Source organism: Typha angustifolia, chromosome 13 (assembly GCF_048772165.1).
Source record: "Typha angustifolia cultivar Huaian chromosome 13, ASM4877216v1, whole genome shotgun sequence".
Taxonomy (NCBI): Eukaryota; Viridiplantae; Streptophyta; class Magnoliopsida; order Poales; family Typhaceae; genus Typha; species Typha angustifolia.
In genome coordinates, this window is record NC_133251.1 from 15,997,058 (window position 1) to 16,016,907 (window position 19,850).

Sequence of the window (19,850 nt, forward strand, 5' to 3'; positions counted from 1 at the left end):
GCAGCCAAGCAATGCCAACGGGTCATCAACATAAGTTGCCTCATTAGGTATCAGATTTGTTGTTCCATCTTGAAAGAAAAATAGCCCCCACAACCGAAACATGAGAAAAACTAACAAGAACCAGTCTATGAAATTTATTTCAAGCACCTTTGGGTGACTGTGCAAATGTCGGCCCGACTAACAAAAAAAGTTCAATTGACAAAACATACAGATGAAAAAAAAAGAACAGCATCACAATAGCACCCAAAAGGTTACATTTTGAGATACTGCAAGATATGACTGATCAAATCTTTTATCTGGTTGTCCCTAGAAGCACCTTGACCTCTCAGTACCTATGCGCCAGCTTCTCGTTCTCCTTGTAGTATTGCACGTAACTGCATCAGAATATAAGTATATAAGATATGAGGATTTGAATGCATGAACAAAATCACCATTAGTGAACTTTTATTTTTGAGGCAAAATTAATTGAAAAAAAGAAGAAAAAGAAGGTGAACAACAAAAATACTCACAGAACCTAAAAATTCAGTCCATTATACAGGTTCAGTTCACACAAGCAAGTTGCTGAGAGACTGTACTAGTAATAAAACCAGTTCATGCTAAAAGCAATCTGAAAAGAGGAGACAGGACCAAAAGCTAAATTGGTGGAACTCCAGTCCAAACCTAAATAAGGTTTTTAGGTATATTTTTTTCAGTGAATTCCGTTTGTTTGTACTACACCAATGGACCATTTGGCAAACTAGACAAATCTTATCCACTTTCTGGTCTTCAAGGCCAGATAGAAATAGCCCAACACACCTGACCAACCCACACAGCCCCAGAAGCCAGCAATTAACATGACTGAGGTTAGAACAACAATGGACCAGTATAATACTTCTCAGTTCTCAGACTTTAAATTAAGAATTAGAACCATTTCTATTTGTACAAGAATGGTGAATATTAGGAGGAAAATGGAAGAGAAAAATATAAATATGATAAAACAAAATCCATATCTGATTATAGACCATAATCTCTAGTTGCCTAAAGAACCTTAAAGCACTCATTATAACATGGAAAGACTACAATTTACCTATAGTAACACCAAGATTATAATTAAAAAAAAATCTTGCTCTAAACAAAACTTGAAATCCCATAACAGAATAAGGAACATTAGTTTCATATAATAATAGGCACCTGCATGAATTGCTAACCTTCCAGATTAGACCAGTAAAGAAAATGAGGAAGTCGTCGTGGTAGTGATGAACAATTGGTGCAAAAGAACAAGATTGTCACGGGGAGGAAAGCTATAAGTAAATCATGGAGAACACGGGAAATGCTTCTTGTTCCCACGAGACTAGATGGGAATCGAGTCAACATAGAGGCTTTCAGCAAGTTTAACTTTCCCTTATCTGATTCTTAATCACAATTAGACATCAGTTCACCAAGTGCCCAATTTTGTCAAACAATTTTATGGAGCAAAAAAGGACGAAAGATCTGACAAGCTTAGCGTATAAAAGCTTCTTCACCCTAATCCCAATACGAAGACGATCAAGTAACAAAACTTATACTATCCCGTCAAAACGAGAATTTTGAGAGCCCTAATTGAGTCCAAATCGACAAAAAAAAAAGGAGGGATCTTTTTCGATCTAATCTAACCCTAGAAACGAAGGGATCGAAGACTTACGAGTAGGTCCCGACGAGGGGGGTGAGCAAGAGTGTTGCCGAGAGCCAGTTCTCGGAGACCTTGTGGTGGATCTTGGAGGTGAAGTCCTTCCACAACCCCGGCATCACTTTCTGCTGGAACGGCGACAGAGCGTATACCACCGCCTTCATCCGCACCGGAGTCTTCCCCATCTCTGATCGCGACGAAGATCTCTCTCTGCCTCTTCCCCTCTTCTCTCGATCGCGTACTAGTCTCCGAGCCCTAGCCAATCTTTGGAGTCTGAGGGCTTCTCTAAAAAAAAAGCTGGGGTTCCTTTATGCTGCGCCTTCGGAACACGATATGCTATCGTTGTTCTAGTCTTACTTGCTTTGAGTAGAGTTAAGCCCATCTTGAAGTAAAGCCCGTATTTGAACGAGGAAAAGCCCAATTATTAGGGAGAGTAAATCTTTTCCATATACTTTGACCACACCTCACTCAGAAGTCACACTGAATAATTCTATTAATCCACATGTAGATAATAATTTTCAGATCATGATACAAAATCTAGGCTAAATTATTCTTTCATCTACGTTTACTATGATCCAGTATCATATAGCGATCGGATTGAGGAACGAAGAACTATGCAGTTAAATCTAACTGAAAGATAAGGAGAACCATTGGTTTACCTCAGGACTAAAATTACATTTGCTGTTATTATATAGCAAATTTGAATTATAATAGCATCCACAACATATTATTCTTCACCACCAACAATGGTTTCAGAAATAAGTAGCCATCTGGATGTTGAATTGACTGAAGCTACCAATTCACACCTAGCCAAAGACACATATCAAGTTGCCATGAACAAATCACAATTCAGCTAACGGAGAATTACAAAGGATCATTGAAGCCAACAAGATGTAGACTGGCAGAGATATTAGCAAAAGCCGCTTCTGACAATTGCCACATAACTATTTCAACACGATTCATGAGATTGCAGAGAAGATGCATACTATGACAGATCATCAAACAGCTGGTGGGCTCAACAAAGATCAATCCAATCCATTCCACCCAACCAACATCAGATTCACATCAAAATCCGAACTTTAATGGAAGAAACGGAACCCAGTAGCGGAACCACGAAGTGGGTCTCGCCTATTCCACCTGCTGAGACTGGAGCGGAAGTCCCAAGGAGGTCGTCGGGCACTGCGTCGACGGCCTTGGGCGCATTGTTGGCAGTAACAGCGACAGCAATAAACGTCTTCATCTTGCTTATTGGGCGAGACTTCTCAAGCTGGACGAAATCGCCGACCTTGAACTGGTTCTGGTTCTCGGAATCATGGGATGATCGTAATATATAGTAAGTACACTGCTGGCTCTCTACTGGGGTTAAGATTTGTTTTTGTTTTTGTTTGTTTGTGTTTTGTTTTTTTTTTGGCATATCACCAGCTTGATTATTAGAATATTGCAAAAATGACAACCTCCCCTAGTGTCAATTATTAGCAAACCGGCTCCTTTATTTTTTATTTTTTAACTATATTTACAAAAGACAACCTTTCCTTAACTACCTTATACAATTTTACGAACGAATAACGGTGTGCGGCTCTAATTCACAAGGTATTGTTGCTTTGTTTATCTATTTTGCATATCACCATTGTGATTATAACAATAAATGTAAAAAATAAACCCCTCCATAACAGACAATTAATAGTTCCAATCATCTATTTTCAACTGTATTTGCAAAATATCATCCTCCTTTTCTTAATAAAAATGTCACTGTTTAAGTTAAGTGCCAAAGCGATTAGACAACGTTTTGTTCAAAGGAATTCAATATACAGAACTATAATAATCACAACCTAACAGAAAGTTCTAGGTAGCTTTTACATATATTGTAGGAAGGAATCAGATTGAAAAGATGCTAAAAGGCACATCCGCAGCTTCAATAAATCTGATTCTCAAAAATGAAACAGAAAAGAAAATTACAAAATATGCCAAAAACCACATCAGTAAGAACTCATCTTAATGAAGGTAAAAGAAAAGGAAATATGTGAAGCCCATTCTTGTGATTTGCATCAATGACTGTACTATGAAATAAAAAATAAAAATAAAAGAGTACTTTTACACTTCAAAAGCCGTTACATACAAATGACTTTTCTCATAACTCGATGAATGGCTGCAATGGAATCAGTGGAATTACAAGCAAAAACAAACCCACTGAACCAATACAAATACAAATAACCGTCTTTATTGACGCATTGGAGAAGGGATCAAGCAGTCCCTGGAAGTGCTTGATCACTAGACAACCTCGAACCCATATAAAAGAAACTTCCGCTTGCCTTCTGTTAGCGCAGTAAGTATACACTAATCAGCAGGACTACTCTGAAACACTGTAGAGGATATAAATCACACAATTTGGTACAAATCTCACTCCTAGAGCTCCACAACTCACACATCAATCGAGGTCTGGTTCTTCATCCATCTCAATGCAAGACAGAAATGTGGCCAATGGACATTCACAGAGTAGGAATAAATTATAATGATGCCATTTTTATACTCCATATCTAGACAATCTCTGCACCACCGAGGGCTCTAATGTTGACATGCATTGTTCCCATGCTCCAGTTCCAAGCATCTGATAGTGAACGATTATGTTAATTTTACAGTACTATAAATTCAACAAAGTGGTGCCAGCTGGTTAAATCAAAATAAACTGTACCTGCTTGTACCCGTTCAAAACCTGGCAGACTTCATTGTGAAGATCCTCACTTCTTATTTCCTGGTAGGCAGTAATTAAATGAGGTCAAAGATACCTTAGTTGCAAGTCTCTAATTTTCCAGATGGAGGTATAGAATCTTACGTTCCAGCTTGCAGCAGCCTTGCAGATGAAAGCTAATGAGTTTACGGCCCCCGGTGGATTAGTTCTCACCTAAGAAAGTCAAAAGCAAAACACTTGCATGTATAAGTGAACGAATTGGGTTGACAGTAGGATGCAGGAAAATGTTGATGTACCACTGCACAAAGACCACGGAATGCATCCTCTTTCTCATAATCATCTCGAATCCTGCACATTAGGATCAAGATAAGAACTTCCAGACAAGCTAAAAGAAGCCATATAAGGCTATAAAAATATATGCTCAAATGCCATGGATATCAGCTTCCGTTGCCACCATTGGAATAGATAAATATTAGTTTGTGTCTAAGTACAAGTTCAAAGACAAACTTGCATCCTTCTTTATCCACAAAAGAAGGAGAAAAAAGAAAAAACACTACTAGTAATTGCCTTGTTTATTCATCAGGTAGAGTGGGTGTACATCAAGGATTTACTTAGTTCTGTACAAGTTGTAGACACCATAAATATGAAAAAGAAAATCCTAGTGAAACTAAAAAAGCTAGGTACTTCCAATTTTAAATGTCACATAATAAATTTTCTCAATAAATTCGGCTATATAAGAACAGAGGTACAAAACCAAAGTTCTCTGAGAAACACAGAGGAACGTATTCTCATGATGATTTTGACAAATATATGCCTTGTAATCCCGACTGAATCTTGTGGAGATAAAACAAGGCTCAACAATGTCACTAATGCATGTAGGGAAGCAATGACAATTCAGCATAACAAAAGGTGAAATTATAAGACTGATTGCCTTAAAACAAGGATAAAGCAAAATTAGTAAATCACTGGAGGAACAAGTGCCAAACTTAGGGAACACTCGATGGCTAAATCTTTTCTCAAAATATATAATGGAAAGTTTGTACTCCATCTCTAAGATGTAAAACCTCGAAGCTTAACTGATTTCTCATTTCTGCAAACTGTCTTATGCAACCTCTCTTCAAGAAGAATAAATGACAAGCCAGGATATGTTGTACATCTGCAACTGTTTCGCCAGTTATCAAGGAGGAAAGATCATAGCACTTACATGCATAAAGCAGTACACCAAGGCTGAATGAAATGTTCCGTATGTGGTGCTACAATCTCTGGACAGACCCAACCAAGCCTTCCCAGAGTGATCGCACTATTTTCTACAAGTGACTTGTTGAGACCCTGGCATCAACAGTATAGGCATAGGAAGTATTCAGCTTAGAAGACTTGACAAACAAGAAAAGAGAAATCGACTTACCTCTGGATTTTGAAGAATTGGAACTAAGCATGAAATAACTGTCAAGACAACAGGTGAAACTTCTTGACGAACCTGAAATGGAATCAGAGAGAGAGAGGGGGGGAGCAATTAGAAATTCATGTAGCAGAACTTTAAGTATAATAGGAAGTATCAAAGCATCATACTCCAGAAATGTTTGGAAGAGAAAAAGAAATAAAGAATATGTACCCTAGAGTTTCACGATGAAGTTTTCATATGATAACTACACATGCATTTATTAAAGCAATAGCATTGAGTCATAAACATCTTAAGCAAATCTTGTTCAGTATGTAACAGCAATCTCGTCATTAAAGTTCCAATATGTGGAAAATGGAAAGGCAGTCTCCAAACCAAGAAAAAGGTTATAATTGGAATGTCAACTTATAAGATCACTAAAGACTTGATTTTAATTGATTAAAGTACATATCTGGTTGAGAGGTCATTTTGTAAATGGCAAGAGATATGAAGTTCCTACTAGAATGAAGTACAAGTCCACTTCCACTTACAATATGTAGACAAAGCGACTAACTAGAATTCACATATAATGAACACAGTCGATGGCACATATGCACTTACTTTGATTGCCAATTCTCCAATTGCCCAGCAAGCATTGTTTGCCACCGATACAGCCTCCTTGATCGCAGGAGGATTCTGCAATGGCAATCTTCTCTGAGGAAAATGTGTTATATAGTAAGAACAAACCATTTAGAAGTAACATTTCCTACCAGTTGTTTGGCTGCTACATTAAGGAACTCCAGTAGGCGGGGGTGAAGATGTACAGGGCAAACCTGGTTTAATGAAATATTTTTGAGATGCTTAAGCATCAACCAATGGCAGGAAGCAATTTGAATAAGCTCTAATAGTAACCACTTTCAACTCACTCTTGCAAAGTCCCCAAGCAGCGCAAGGGCACTCTGGCGAATATCAGCAGCATCATCCATGCAGCATTGAAGAAGTAGATCTCTCAAATTGCTTTGGCCAACCTACAGAATATTCAACAAAATTTTTGGATAATTCTATTACCGACATGGTTCTCCAAGAGAATATTTAGCTTGGATATGCAAGAATATATTTAAGAAAGACGCTGGCACTACAATGTAGTTGAGACTAATAAAGAACGCCTGAATAACTGGATAAGACAAGACAATGCATAAACAAATCACAAACCTAAAATAGATAGTCAATCAATGTAAAAACAGTCTGGGACACACAGAGAAAATACTAGCAGAGCGAAATTAAACAGAAGCACACAACAATTGATTAGGTTTAGTTCAGTACGTTTATCATGAAAAAAGAACTAATAAATGTTCAAGACCTAAATAGTGGGTTCCCTGACAAGATAGATGCGACAAAGGAATCAATCATGAAGACCAAGATACCATGCTTATACCAAACTATAACAATGCGAACCATTGGCCGATAACCTATCAAGACAGCCCTTTGTTTCGATAAAGAAATCAAACAATCAAGAGACACTATAATAGAAAGAAACTTGTATTAAGATGGTAATTACTCTGAAGACATCATAAGAGCATGCCTTTCTACAACAGTAACAGCAATAGGACAATAACCCAGAGAAAACTTGTTACCAGGCTTTCTATACCACTCCCAAGACCTTCAGCAAGCCCTGATAACAGGTCCAATGAGCATACAGTGAACTCCTTATCATATAGGACACCAGCTGCAACATGATCAACCTGCATTTAAATATAAAATGTCACGAAGCCTCAAAATCGTATCCAATCCGAATATATTGTTATATCTCAAGAACGAATGCACACTTTTCCTTTTTCCTTTCCCTTTTCCATTTCACCGAACATTGTTTCTGTTTTTTGAACATCTCAAGGTTCATTTATTCAAAATTGCTCCTTAAACACAATTTGTTAGATCTAATATCATCATCAACTCATGAGATGACCCAATAATGCAAGAGATCTATTAGAATTTAGAAGTATAGAACAATTTGTACATGTGTAAAAGATATGCAAGTTGATTCCATTTAAACAAAGCACCAATTAAAATAATTTCTGTAGGACTCATATCTGTAAATAGTTCAAATGATCATCTCGGAAGCTAAGGAAGCTCCTTGACTTTGGGCTACAATTAATCAGTGAACTACTTAGATAATGAGAGATCATTCTATGTACAAAAAGAGAAAGAACAACCACTGACTTTATAAGAAAACATATATAGAAGAAAAGGATGAAAAAACTCCTCTTCTTCGTAGTCCAGGACCTCCAAGTACTATTACCAAGATGAGTAAAGATGGACAAAAAAACAAATCTCAGATATCCATAAAGCCCATAACCAAGCTATATGGCCATCGATCTAGCCTTCTGTTAAACCATCCCTATAAGAGCAATGATATAGATACTACAATAAGATTCGATAGGAAAACCAAAATTTGCACAATAAAGAAGAAATTATACACTAATAAAAGGATTTCTGATGCTATATATAATCCAATGTTTTGAAAGGGCTCATGGTGGCTGCCCTGGCAGGGGAGAGCACCTGCCGCCCTACATAGTGAATATGTGGTCGTGGATTGACTTTGGTGGATTAACGGGTCAAATCAAGCTAACGGATCAAGTAACATGTAGCGGGTTTGAGAACTAAACTATTTAAAGAAAAATCCCGATCTACTCTTACCTCTTCCCTCGATTTGAGCCCTAACCTCCTCTCTCGAGCGGTACCGAGCGGCGGCACAAGGCAAAGGTGGTGGTTTGTGTCAAGCTCCTCTCTCTGACGATGTGCGTCATCCATCTCTTGCCCGGTCCCATTTTCCACCACGTCCTCCTCTCTCTCTCTCCAGCGACACTGATCTTGCTGTGGACGAGCTCCTCCCTCTCACTCTCTCCCATCTTGACGAGCTTTTTGCTCTTGCTATATCAGAAAGTAGAGAGGAGCTTGACGATCAATCTCTCATTCTCTTTACTCCCCTCTTTTTCGTTCTTTATTTTCCAACGTTTTCACTTTTGCCCCTACTGTAAATTGATGATAGGCTAGAATCTAAAAGTAGTACTGAAGGGTAGTATAGGAAATTTTCAGTTTTCTTAGTCTTTTACGATTTAAGTAATTGTTAAAGGAGAAAAAAAGGATTAGTTATAAATCTAGATTTTTTGCTAAATGTACTATCGGTGTTAATCTTTTATATATTAAAAATACTACACTACAGTGGGGTGCCTGCCCACAACTACGGCTGTCTTTCAATAGTCAATATAATAATATAATCTAGCATATGATAAGTGGGATGCTGTTTTTAGTTTCAGTTTAAGAAATTGTCCCTGCAGTCTAAGATGCTTACTTCTGTTCAACTGCATATAATAAGAAAAGTAGAACTGCAACTACCATGTAACAGAAATAACTGAATAGAAATGCCAAAATGTCGAGAACAAAGACCTTCGCTAACTGTTGGGACTGGACAATATTAATACACCTCTGAAACACTGGTTCAGCAAACTGAGAAAATCCTGGTCCCAATGCCTGGAAATTTATTTATTAACAAGTCAGTTTTTCTGAATTGTGATAAAAAGGTAAATATGTTACTGGATAAAGGGAAAAGTTATATAAAGTGAACGCACTAAGAAGATATTAAATATATGGCATATAAAACAAAGAATTAACTGCTTATTAAGCAATTTACCAAATTATCATATATAACCCTGAAATATTCATGCTAACATGAGTTTTAAACTAGGAAACATGGATACTCTTCCCTCTTGGAATACAATTTGCGAGGAACTCTAGCTGCCTCATTACTGGACACATGATGCCAAGTAATATTTTCCATTTCCAACACTAATGATTGATATTGAAATTCAGAAGTTTTAACTTGTACAATAAAATCAAAAGGCACAATGTCATAGGGACAAGCAGATCCTAGAATTCAGTCAAAGAATTATAAACAAAGAATGGTCCAAATAGCTGGCTCACCACTTAGATACATATGGCTGATCTAGAACAGGTTAGACGGCAGATGGAATAAGTCATTAGATACCAAATTCAACCTGAATTTAAAACATATGAAGATATTGATTTCTTCATCTATCAATACAAAGCACCCGAATATATTTGCCTTCTGTGAGTTTGCTTTAAATAATTTAGGGACATAGGATTATAGTGATTAATCTAATCTTATTCGCCTGAAAAGCTAAGAGCTCTAATCTGTTCTGGGCCAAACTAAGACCAAATCCTTTGTCTAAATGAAATGTTTTGAGAAATCAAACCTAAGCACACCGACTCAAACCTGTATCGCTGTAAAGGTGGCTCCCTAAAGCTACTAGGATCAATACTGAAGACAACGTTTCACACCCATGCTATGCAAGTAAATCACTTCACTAATGGAAATAGACCATTGTAAGAAAAGAAGCATAACCAAACTTAAGTATTAATTCCTTTATAGGATACCTGCGCTATGGAAGTAAAGCACTCCAACAATGGAAATAGATCTTTGTCAGCATTTGTAAGTTGTTGCCACTTTGAGATCAATGGTGGCATCAATATATCGAGATACTTTGGCTGCACAAATTAAAATATATGGAATCAATACTTTATAAATGGTATATCAAGCATCACAATCTCTAGCAAGGATATTTGTGCCTATGGCACAGACCATGCTGAAAGACAACACATCCATCACTTAGCAATCTGCCAATGCACATCATCTCTTTCTGAGATGATCCACTTTGAGCGAATTGTCTTCTTCAGACAAACCGCCACTAAGGAGGCAAGCTAAGCTGTGCCAAACAGCACTTGAATCAATGAATGCAAGCACCAATATGTTAGGTATATTTTACCTGATTTAATTCTGCCCCAACAGCATCTGCCAGAGTGCCAATAGCATCATAGACAATTCGGAGATTCCGTTTCTACATCATTTTTTTTAAAAAAAAAAGCAACAAGACAACAGCAAGGGAAACAAATATCAGACATTCTGCAAGTTACTACAGATGCATTAGCACATTTACAAGAATACTTGCATTAAACTGTGATTTGCTTTATATGTGTTTAAAATGAAATTGTCACAAGCTCCAAAACCTGAGTTCAAAAGAAAACCTGATATTTCCCATAAGCACGTAAAAGGTGCTGTAGAATGATTTCTAAGTGAGGTGCCAGTTCCTCAGCAGCCTCCTGCCAACAGAGAGAGAAAGTTTGGCATTTGGTATATGTATATGTGTGTGTGTGTGTGTGTGTGTGCAAGTATATATATATATATATGTGCATATGTATAATAACTTAAAACCACAGAAAGAACCTCTTCAAGGGTTGCAAATGCTGAGCAAGCAGCTTCCTGCACTCGCTTGTTGGTATCCAATATTCTTCTGAGCAACCCCATAAGAATTTTATCAAATTGTTCACGGCCATTTTGATGACCAATGCCCTAAATTACCAAAAAATCAAACAAAAGTAAGGAGATTTGCTAGTTGATCACATCCCAACTAAGCAGATAAGTAGTGGCGATCCTGACAGACAGCAATTTCCTGATATAAAATAAATTAATAAAAAACAACTTAACTGAACTAAAACTACAAAAATGAGCACTCTTAATTGTAAAAGATCTTATCAAGTTAATAATGGTCACAATTATGATCCTGATAATCCACTAACGGTATGCTTTTGACTTAGACCAGGTCCATCTACATGCATGGATAAGTTTATGTCAGAGAAAGCGAGATTTCAATATCCAAAAAAGAAAAAGCTTATCTAATGCCATTGGTTATGCAAACATTTTGCCAGAATCGACCAGAAAACAAGTAGAAGAAACCAATTAAGAATGTACTTAAAACTAAACTCCAAGTTATATAGTTATCATTGCCAAAATACTAAAGCTAAGGTTGGCGGGTTGCCGGTTTCAAAATGGTGTCTCGATTTCAGCTCTTCTATTTGCTTATAGATAGCCTTAGAGGATTTTGATCATGGGTGTTAAATCCTGATTTGAAGGCCAAAGCAAAAAATAAACAAGTAGGGCTAAAAGCTGACTCCCTCCCTTTTGTCCCCTCTCAACTTTCATCCCATAGCTTCCCCAATAGATTCACATAATTTTTTTCTCCTCATGAAAATCCTAAGGTCCTGGCAGTGGAATACATCTTTCCGGTACTTTATTACCATCTTCAGAATAAGTGTCCAACCATACCTACAGCTCCTCCTATCCATTAGTTGCGGCCTGTTGGTCCGGCAGCATGCAGTGAAGGATCAAGAACTATACAAAAGCCCCTCGGTAGAATCTAGTGGTTTCCTCCTCCCTGCTCCTCCTTTAATCTGCTCCAAAACTAGGGAACACCCACTCAGCCACTCTCACCCCCACTCTTTGCCTAGACCTAACAAGCTTTCACAATTTTCATTCCCACTTCATCGAAAACAAACCAAAACCAAATTGAAATAGATCAAAATAACTCAAACTAGGTGATATTTAGGCAATACAGGCTGATAATGGTTGGGCTGGTTTTGAACCAGTATTAACTGAAACTGATCCATTTTGACTGTTTGACCAGTTTTGGTCTTTTGGACCAATCTTTAAAGCATGGTTCAACAATACCAAACATCAATGTAATTTGTTTCATCATTCAGAACATTTTAATACAAATCCTGATCAAAGTCATAGCAACAGGCCCTTTAATAAAAGAAAGACTATTAGTTGGTGGAGGCCTTAGGCACTAGGACATCCTATTTTTATTCAGGATGAAGTCAATGAAGTCAGTGCAAAATTATTCTCAAATGCACATTCAGAAAGAAAGTTTCAGAGGAAAGTTTTCAGCAAGTAATATCTAGAGGAAAAGAAAAACCATAATTCCCTTTTCCTAAAGAAAAAAAATGAAAATGAGCTAATTTTCCTTTTCAGCAATCAAGTAGTGAAGCTTATCTTACACATAATTTTCAGGCTAAGCGAGAAGCATATAAAAGAATAATCCAGCAGCAAACAAAACCCTCAACATCCAGAAAGCACACAAGGTTCACTGATAAATATGACAACTACAAGAATGTCTTACTTGAACAAATTTAACTGTACACAGTATGACACAACAAGAGAAGAACAAAACTGCAACTAAAATACGAAAAAGATGGAAATTATTCTACATCAAACAATACCAATGTTCCAAATAATAGTTGTTTAAATTTACCTGAACAATGAACTTGCTATATCGAGAAAGTGTCCAACAAGTGATGCTCCGTATAAGCGGAAATTTATCATCAAGAAGTGGTATGAGGAAAGCAACAATCTGCAAAGCCAGTAGCAACAGTTAAGGAAGAAACCCACAAAGAAGTCATCGGTAATACACCATAACGAGATAGCACACAAAAGAAGTACCAGATAAACAGTACATTACATTACAAGAACTTTACTACAACACCAGGCATAATGAATAAAGAAGTATCACCGTATCCTTGAGCAAACTCATTTAAGGACATGGACCAGGTAGTCCACGTCAAGACTTCCTTCCACTTTCATTCCATAAATGAAGAAAGAATTCAACCAATATATTGAGCATCTCCAAATAATGCTCATCCATATAATCCAACTGACTAGTGAAGGTAAAATACCTCTGGAAGGTGCGGATAAAGTCCATTAATGCATCCTTCTGCTATAGCACCAATAGCCAAAACAGCAGCTTCCCTTTCTTTCCAGGCAGCATCATCCATTCGCGATAGCTTTTGCTGCAAAATAGTCCAATAACATAAAAAGGAATACACAAATAGAGCGAAGTACGATGCATATAATTCCACAAACAGAAGGCAAGAAAAGAAAAAGAAGCAAACCGTGCATGTGTTTATGAGGAAGTAGGATAGGCATATTCTATGTATATAGTCAAAGATTCAATCTCATAAAAAACATAAAGCAATAAAAGAGATGAAGATGGATATATCCTACAAGTACATTCAATTGTGATTACCCCAAAAACATCAAATAATGACTTTTTAATTGTAAATTACTATAAATAAAGGAAGTTTCTGATAAAACATTATACAAGCACAAGCTATGTGCAAAAGGGAGAAGGCAAAAAGGTCAAGTATGCTAATAAAACATTATAAAAACACAAGCTATGTGCAAAAGCGAGAAGAGAACAAATGGCAACTATTACGTTGTAGTAAAAGATACATCAACTAAAGCTGCTAGAAGTTTAGAATTACCTCAATCACAGGCATCAGAGTTGGAAGGATGTCATCACCAAATATATTTGAAAGAATATCCAATCCAGCTGCACTACATTTTCTCAAGTTCCAGATGTTTACAATGTCATCATCCTATAAATGGCAGTACCAGGAAAGACTAGGCGTAAAAGGACTAGAAGAGATAAATTGGAAATATATGTACCGGAATAACCACAGATATAATCAGCTCAAAGGCACAACAGAGTTACAAAAGCAGTTCAGATAAGAGAGAACATAGAAAATACAAAACGAAGATAAGATGGCAAACTTAAGAATTTACATCTTCTTCTCCAGGTTCAGATCCATGTAAGCGTGATGAATGAAACCGAGGCTTCAAATCCTGTAACAAGATAGTCATATATGGCATTCAAGCAAACAAGAACAAAAAAATACACACTGAACATGCAGGAATGGTTAATATAGAAAGATTATAACCTGATCCCTGTCCGGAAAAGATTCATCTTCCTGTGGCAAATAATTGCATTAGGGAAGTTATTACCGGACCATCATATGCACATACAATAACTAAGAAATGCAAGAAAGCCTCAAGAAAAAAAGCAGAGAAAAAAAAGCAGAGAGACATACTTCAGCATCAAAGAGTGACTCATCATCCTCAGCATACACCATATTAGATAATAAAATCTACAAAAGCATAAGCGGAAAAAAAAAACAAGCGAAGACATTAGTCAAACTTGAAAATATAGTGACTTAGATCAGCAATAGTGACAGAATGAGATATACAGGAATCAATCGCGGCAGGAACTCTCGCAAACCATCAGGTGGCAAATTACCATCACAATATGCAGACCTGAAAAACGACCACACATTAAAGGTTGACAATATAAACTATCAATGAAAAAAAGGGAAGAATCACAATCGGTTGTTTGTATTAGATCAGCTTAGTGATGACATGTATGAGGACAGTTGACAGCCTTATAAGACCCAGCCCTAACTAAGGAAGGGCCAAATGACAGGTTTGATATCTCATTTTCATAAGTAAATGACTAAGAACCTGCTCTAGCTGCCAATTTTGATCAAACTACAGACAACTAGTCGATACAGATACAATCCTATGAACATTTCCAGTTTCCACAGTCGAAGTTTCAATTAGTATGAAGCATAAAACATGGAGGGGAAGAACCAGAATTGAATGACAAAATCTATATTCAGAAGAATACCATTCATTCCATTAAGTGCAAAAAGAGATGCAAAGTAGTGAGTATACTGAAATTATGTACAATGTCAAAGGAACAAAAGATATCAAGACATTTATGCTGTTACACTGATGCATTGTATTATGTTTTATCTTCCAGTAAAGATAAAAGTAGCCATAGTAGTAGACTTGCAGTCAATGATAGAAAGATTTGGTTATAGGGGGAAAAAAAGACTTTTGCTGCAAAGTGCTACTTCAACAGTGCAATCACAAATAACCTACAAATTGCTACTTCTGACAGTGCTTAATAATAATGTAATAAACATGAACTCTCTCATAGTCTCATCTCTTCATCTCATTTTATAAAAGGGCACTTGAAAAGTCATGATTTATGTAGGCAACGATGATCACATGATTGACAACCAACACAGAATCTATTATATGTAAAAAAGAATGTCAAACCAGACTACATAAGCATATCTCAATGTGCACTCATAGACATGGAATAAGGACTTACCAGAATTCACATGCTTCGAGAGCCACTTCTTCATCAGCATCCTTGTTAGCTTGCAAGATAAGTTCGATAACATTTCTCACATGTGGCTGTAATTTGAACAGCAAAATTCACTTATGGAAGAAGAGTTGAACAGTAATCATGGACATGAAAAGATGATGAGTCATAAAGAAACATTGCAGTCTCATGCAACTAATACGAGCCCCCTGTTTAAATATGCAAATTTTAAACGCCCCTTATAAGAGAACAGTAGTTAAAAATGACAGATAGATCATAAGATCAAATGATGATGTAATAAGTCACAAAATACTTGTGGTAAGCATATGCCAACCAGATGTCACTGAAAATTAAGATAGGGATCCCAAAGAGGAGACTAGATATATGTGCCTATTATTACTTATTATCCATTAAGAATGACAGATTCATGCCATGATACGCCAAAGAATTTTGTCAAAACTAAATAAGAGGAGATAAAATATAACTACGCAACAGCAGAAGGAACAATTCAATGTTCGCTTACCTCCAACAGAGATGGGCGTACTTCAATAAGCTGAACCCATGCAGAGCACACCTAGGACAGAAAAAACAACAATAAGAACCACATAAATTAAGATAAGCCAATATAGAATTCAAGCACCAGCAGCATGCATGGTCGAAATGATAAACAAGATGACAGATTGCAGGCAGGCAAGGTGCATGTCAACAAGAATGACAGCACAGTGGTGCATCAAGGCCATTAAACCCGTAATAGCAATAAAACAAGCAAAGTAACGGATCTGTGAACACAAGAGCTATTTTCCTGAGAATGAAAAAGTCAATACCAATTTCCGCACATCTGCAGCAGGGTCCTTAGCAAGGACAAATAAACCCTGAAGGTACTGATCCATGGACATATATAAGGCCTGCAGTGATTTACATGATGCATTAGAAGAAGCTAGAGCCTCAGGTAGAAAGATAGAGAGCAATGTTTGATTTACTTACCATGGGCATCACAACAATATATTGATTAATACATCCCAGGGCGAGTTTTCTAAGTACGGCATGTGGAGACTGGAAAAGCTGAAGTAAAGAAAGAAAGAGTAATGCAACGGGTTCAATTTCTATTGTGGGAGTAGATTATTAGTTCTAGCCAGACGAATACCTGCAGTAATCTTGGCATGAAAATGTTAATTGGCCTTTCTGGTAATCCAGGAACATCCACATCAAGCTCTTCAGGAACTTCCTCACAAATCTGTCACCGGAAAGTTAGATAAATAAAAAGGAGTAGTTGCAATCTCTTTAATAGAATTACAGTGGAGATCAATAATGATGCCAGATAGTGACAAATGCACCGCAAGACAAGAATGACTCATTTTTTATTTTGCTCCTAGTTGTAGTTTGACCCGTCAAAATATATTTACTGAATTATATTTATTTTGTTCTCATCAATCTTTTGCGTCATCATTACCTGATATACATTAAGATTCAAAGAAAAGTACAACAGCCTAAGCTCAAGAATAGAAGTCTAATGTGCTGTACATGTGGTTATCATAACCCAGCATAGCAATTTCTTTCAGAGAAATCAACAAATGGCAAACTCAGACCAATCAAAGGATAAACCTACTTTGTAAATAGCATCCATGGCACCTTCCATATGATTCAAATCCTTGCTGTCCAAACATTGGACAAGAGCTTGCAGCAATTCAGGCCAACCAAAGACTCGTCCTAATTGGAAAAGAACACTGATGACAGTTCCAACTGTAGACCTGACGGTCCTATCTGTTGCCCCTAAACAAGGCAACAACTCAGATTTAATATATTGCTGGGAGGAAGGAGTCAAAGAACTAAAAGTTGTCCGCAGGTTGTTTTTCAATAGCAGGCCAGCAGCCTGCCGTACTTCCATTGATTTGCCCTGCTTCAATCAGAAAGAAGATAATAAATTGTTAGTTGGAAAATCTAGTAAAGTACACTGAAGGTAAATATAAGTACATCAAGAACAAACTTTGCCCTAAAAGTATTGTAGATAGAGATGATTGATAACATGTCAAAGGAAAAATATGGAAGAAAATAAAAGGACTACAAAGATAGTTACTAACACAAAAAATTGAAATCCTTCTTTTCATTTTGAGCATATTAACTCAGTATTCTTCAATCAAAATATTAAAGCGTGAAGGCAAATAGCCAAATAAACTAATAATAGGAGACAAACATAAAAAAGAAAGTATCATCCACTTGCAGCATCACCACACACCACATATTAAAATTCAGTACGAATGATAGGTCTCAGGAAAAGTTCACTATAGAACCTGCCGACTTTGCATTCCTTTTTAGATTCAGTTTGTCTTAATTAAATCACCGGATCATTATATGGAAGTTGAGAGTTCTTTCAAGTTTAGAAAATTGTATTTTAGGTTGTTCAGTTTTACCATGAGCAGATTGTATCCGTTCTCTCACTCTGCTCATGGTACATGTCTGTTAAGGGGTCTAAGGGAATATCCAACTTTCTGCCGTTCATTCATGGATTTTTATTAAATAAATCATGTTTTGGTTAAGAAGAAACAAGAGTCAATTTGAGATATTATATTAGAAACTTTGAGATAGATGTCCCCAGCTTGACAAATTTACATGGGACAGCCTGAAAATGAAACTATAGGCATAATCTTGCAATAAACAAGAACAACTTAAACAACCTTTGAAAATAGGGCCTTAACTCTACATATAATTAGCTAGTATCTCCATTTTTCCTCCATTCAAAGGTATCAGGTAATGTCCTCCTCTGACAAAAGTGTCATCACAGTTTCTCTGGAGTTATGTTCAAATCACTTTTCTCTTCCTCTCACCAGCACAGGACCCCTAATATTGAATAGTTACTGTCACTTATGGTGGAGATGTCAGAAGAATCCTAAGGCAAATAAAATAACTAATCTTGCAATATGATATTACCGAGTGATAAACAGCTTATAGATATCATAAACTCTACTTTTTTATTTTAAAAATAAAATTACAGGCCATTTAATAAGGTCAGTTATAAGAGCACCAACAGAACAAACCAATGTAGACGCTTCATTTCAGTTTGGAAGTCAAAATGGGGACAGATGCCATTAATTTACCTTTGATTGAGACACCCAAAAATTTCCAACAGAAATTTACTATTACAAAATCATTTTACATCCTAACCTTGATGTTAAGTCTAAAATGACTCACTTTAACCTTCGTAATGCTATAGTTCCCTACACCTGAATCGGAAAGAGGAACAGAGATAAGCAATTGTCACCACCAAATCATCATATTCTTTCCCAGTAACCAGATCAATCTTTCTATGATCACATAATTATATCCCTGACTGATGGCCCTAAGATTCACTAGTTCCTTCTGCTTCCATTCCAGAACAACCCACATGATTAGAAATCAAGGGAAGATAGGCATATATCTTTAACAGACAAATCCTTCGGAAACCCTAACCCTACTTATCCGAAAACCACTACTCCATGATTTCGGAATACCGCTACTTGAACCAATTGCTAAAATCCCTACCCCTTGAAAACCACCGTACAAATTTCAGCGCCACGAACTACGTCGTTCTAATGGAACATACCAGAGAGGTATCAATCCGCATCAATATCAAACAAACTCGTCAAGGATCAACAAAGCGATCGATAGAACAGCTATACGCGATCGAAACATGTCAATCCTAAAACCCTAACACCTCCAAGAACGATAAAGCAACTAAAACACAATAACTAAATCGGGGAAGGAAAACAGGGAGAGAAACCTCAGCGTGGGCAAGGATGAAGGCGAGGTAGTTGTTGAAATCGGGGAACTGACTGTAGTGCTGCAGCTGCTGCCAAATCCGGGCTTGATCGGAGTTGGGCGAGATGTGCTGCTCCAATAGCCCGCAGATCTCGCGGAGACCCTCTTCCTGGGGCTTCCACAGCGCCGCCGCCGCCGCCATTATCCGATGCTTCGAATCGCCGCAAGGAAAGAGGAAGGCGATGGAGGAGAAGGGAGATAGAAGAGAAGGAAAGGGATCTTTTTTGTGGGGTTTTTTGAAGGGATTTTAGAGAGAGATTGAGAGACAGGAATTTTAGAGAGAGAGAGAGAGAGAGGAAAAATAACTCAATAAGGCGGTACGATAGTAGCCTGGTAGGAGCTGGACTTCGGTGACATATATGGAAGTCGATCAACTACGGCGCCGATTTCAGGAACTTGGTGCATTTAGGGTACTTTGCAGTCCTTGATTGGCTAGAACTTGTTCCTTTTAAAAATTATAAAAGTGATTATTTTTTCCACTTCAAATAAAAA

At 37.1% G+C, this 19,850-nt stretch overlaps 2 protein-coding genes across 3 annotated transcripts; both read right to left on the minus strand.

The window, feature by feature from the left end:
• Positions 1-111: 111 nt before the first annotated feature.
• Positions 112-1,933, minus strand: LOC140773436 (cytochrome b-c1 complex subunit 8-like). The gene is made up of 2 exons (XM_073115986.1): positions 1,661-1,933; positions 112-374 (listed from the first exon to the last, which is right to left on the minus strand). Exons 1-2 carry the CDS (start codon positions 1,828-1,830, stop codon positions 326-328), a joined length of 219 nt encoding a protein of 72 aa, XP_072972087.1. The 5' UTR covers positions 1,831-1,933; the 3' UTR covers positions 112-325.
• A 1,690-nt stretch (positions 1,934-3,623) lies between these two features.
• Positions 3,624-19,652, minus strand: LOC140773361 (transportin-1). Of its 2 annotated transcripts, none has more exons than XM_073115866.1 (29): positions 19,321-19,652; positions 17,173-17,460; positions 16,711-16,800; positions 16,551-16,628; positions 16,391-16,471; positions 16,090-16,140; positions 15,573-15,658; positions 14,644-14,710; positions 14,488-14,544; positions 14,338-14,367; positions 14,183-14,242; positions 13,882-13,995; positions 13,294-13,407; positions 12,873-12,971; positions 11,009-11,134; positions 10,810-10,884; positions 10,551-10,622; positions 10,162-10,272; positions 9,154-9,237; positions 7,344-7,451; positions 6,636-6,737; positions 6,480-6,542; positions 6,331-6,405; positions 5,737-5,808; positions 5,536-5,660; positions 4,628-4,679; positions 4,476-4,544; positions 4,335-4,394; positions 3,624-4,250 (listed from the first exon to the last, which is right to left on the minus strand). In XM_073115866.1, exons 1-29 carry the CDS (start codon positions 19,498-19,500, stop codon positions 4,167-4,169), a joined length of 2,673 nt encoding a protein of 890 aa, XP_072971967.1. In that variant the 5' UTR covers positions 19,501-19,652; the 3' UTR covers positions 3,624-4,166. The 2 variants fall into 2 exon arrangements, with proteins under 2 accessions (XP_072971967.1, XP_072971966.1); XM_073115865.1 differs by having other exon boundaries at positions 17,173-17,463.
• Positions 19,653-19,850: the final 198 nt, after the last annotated feature.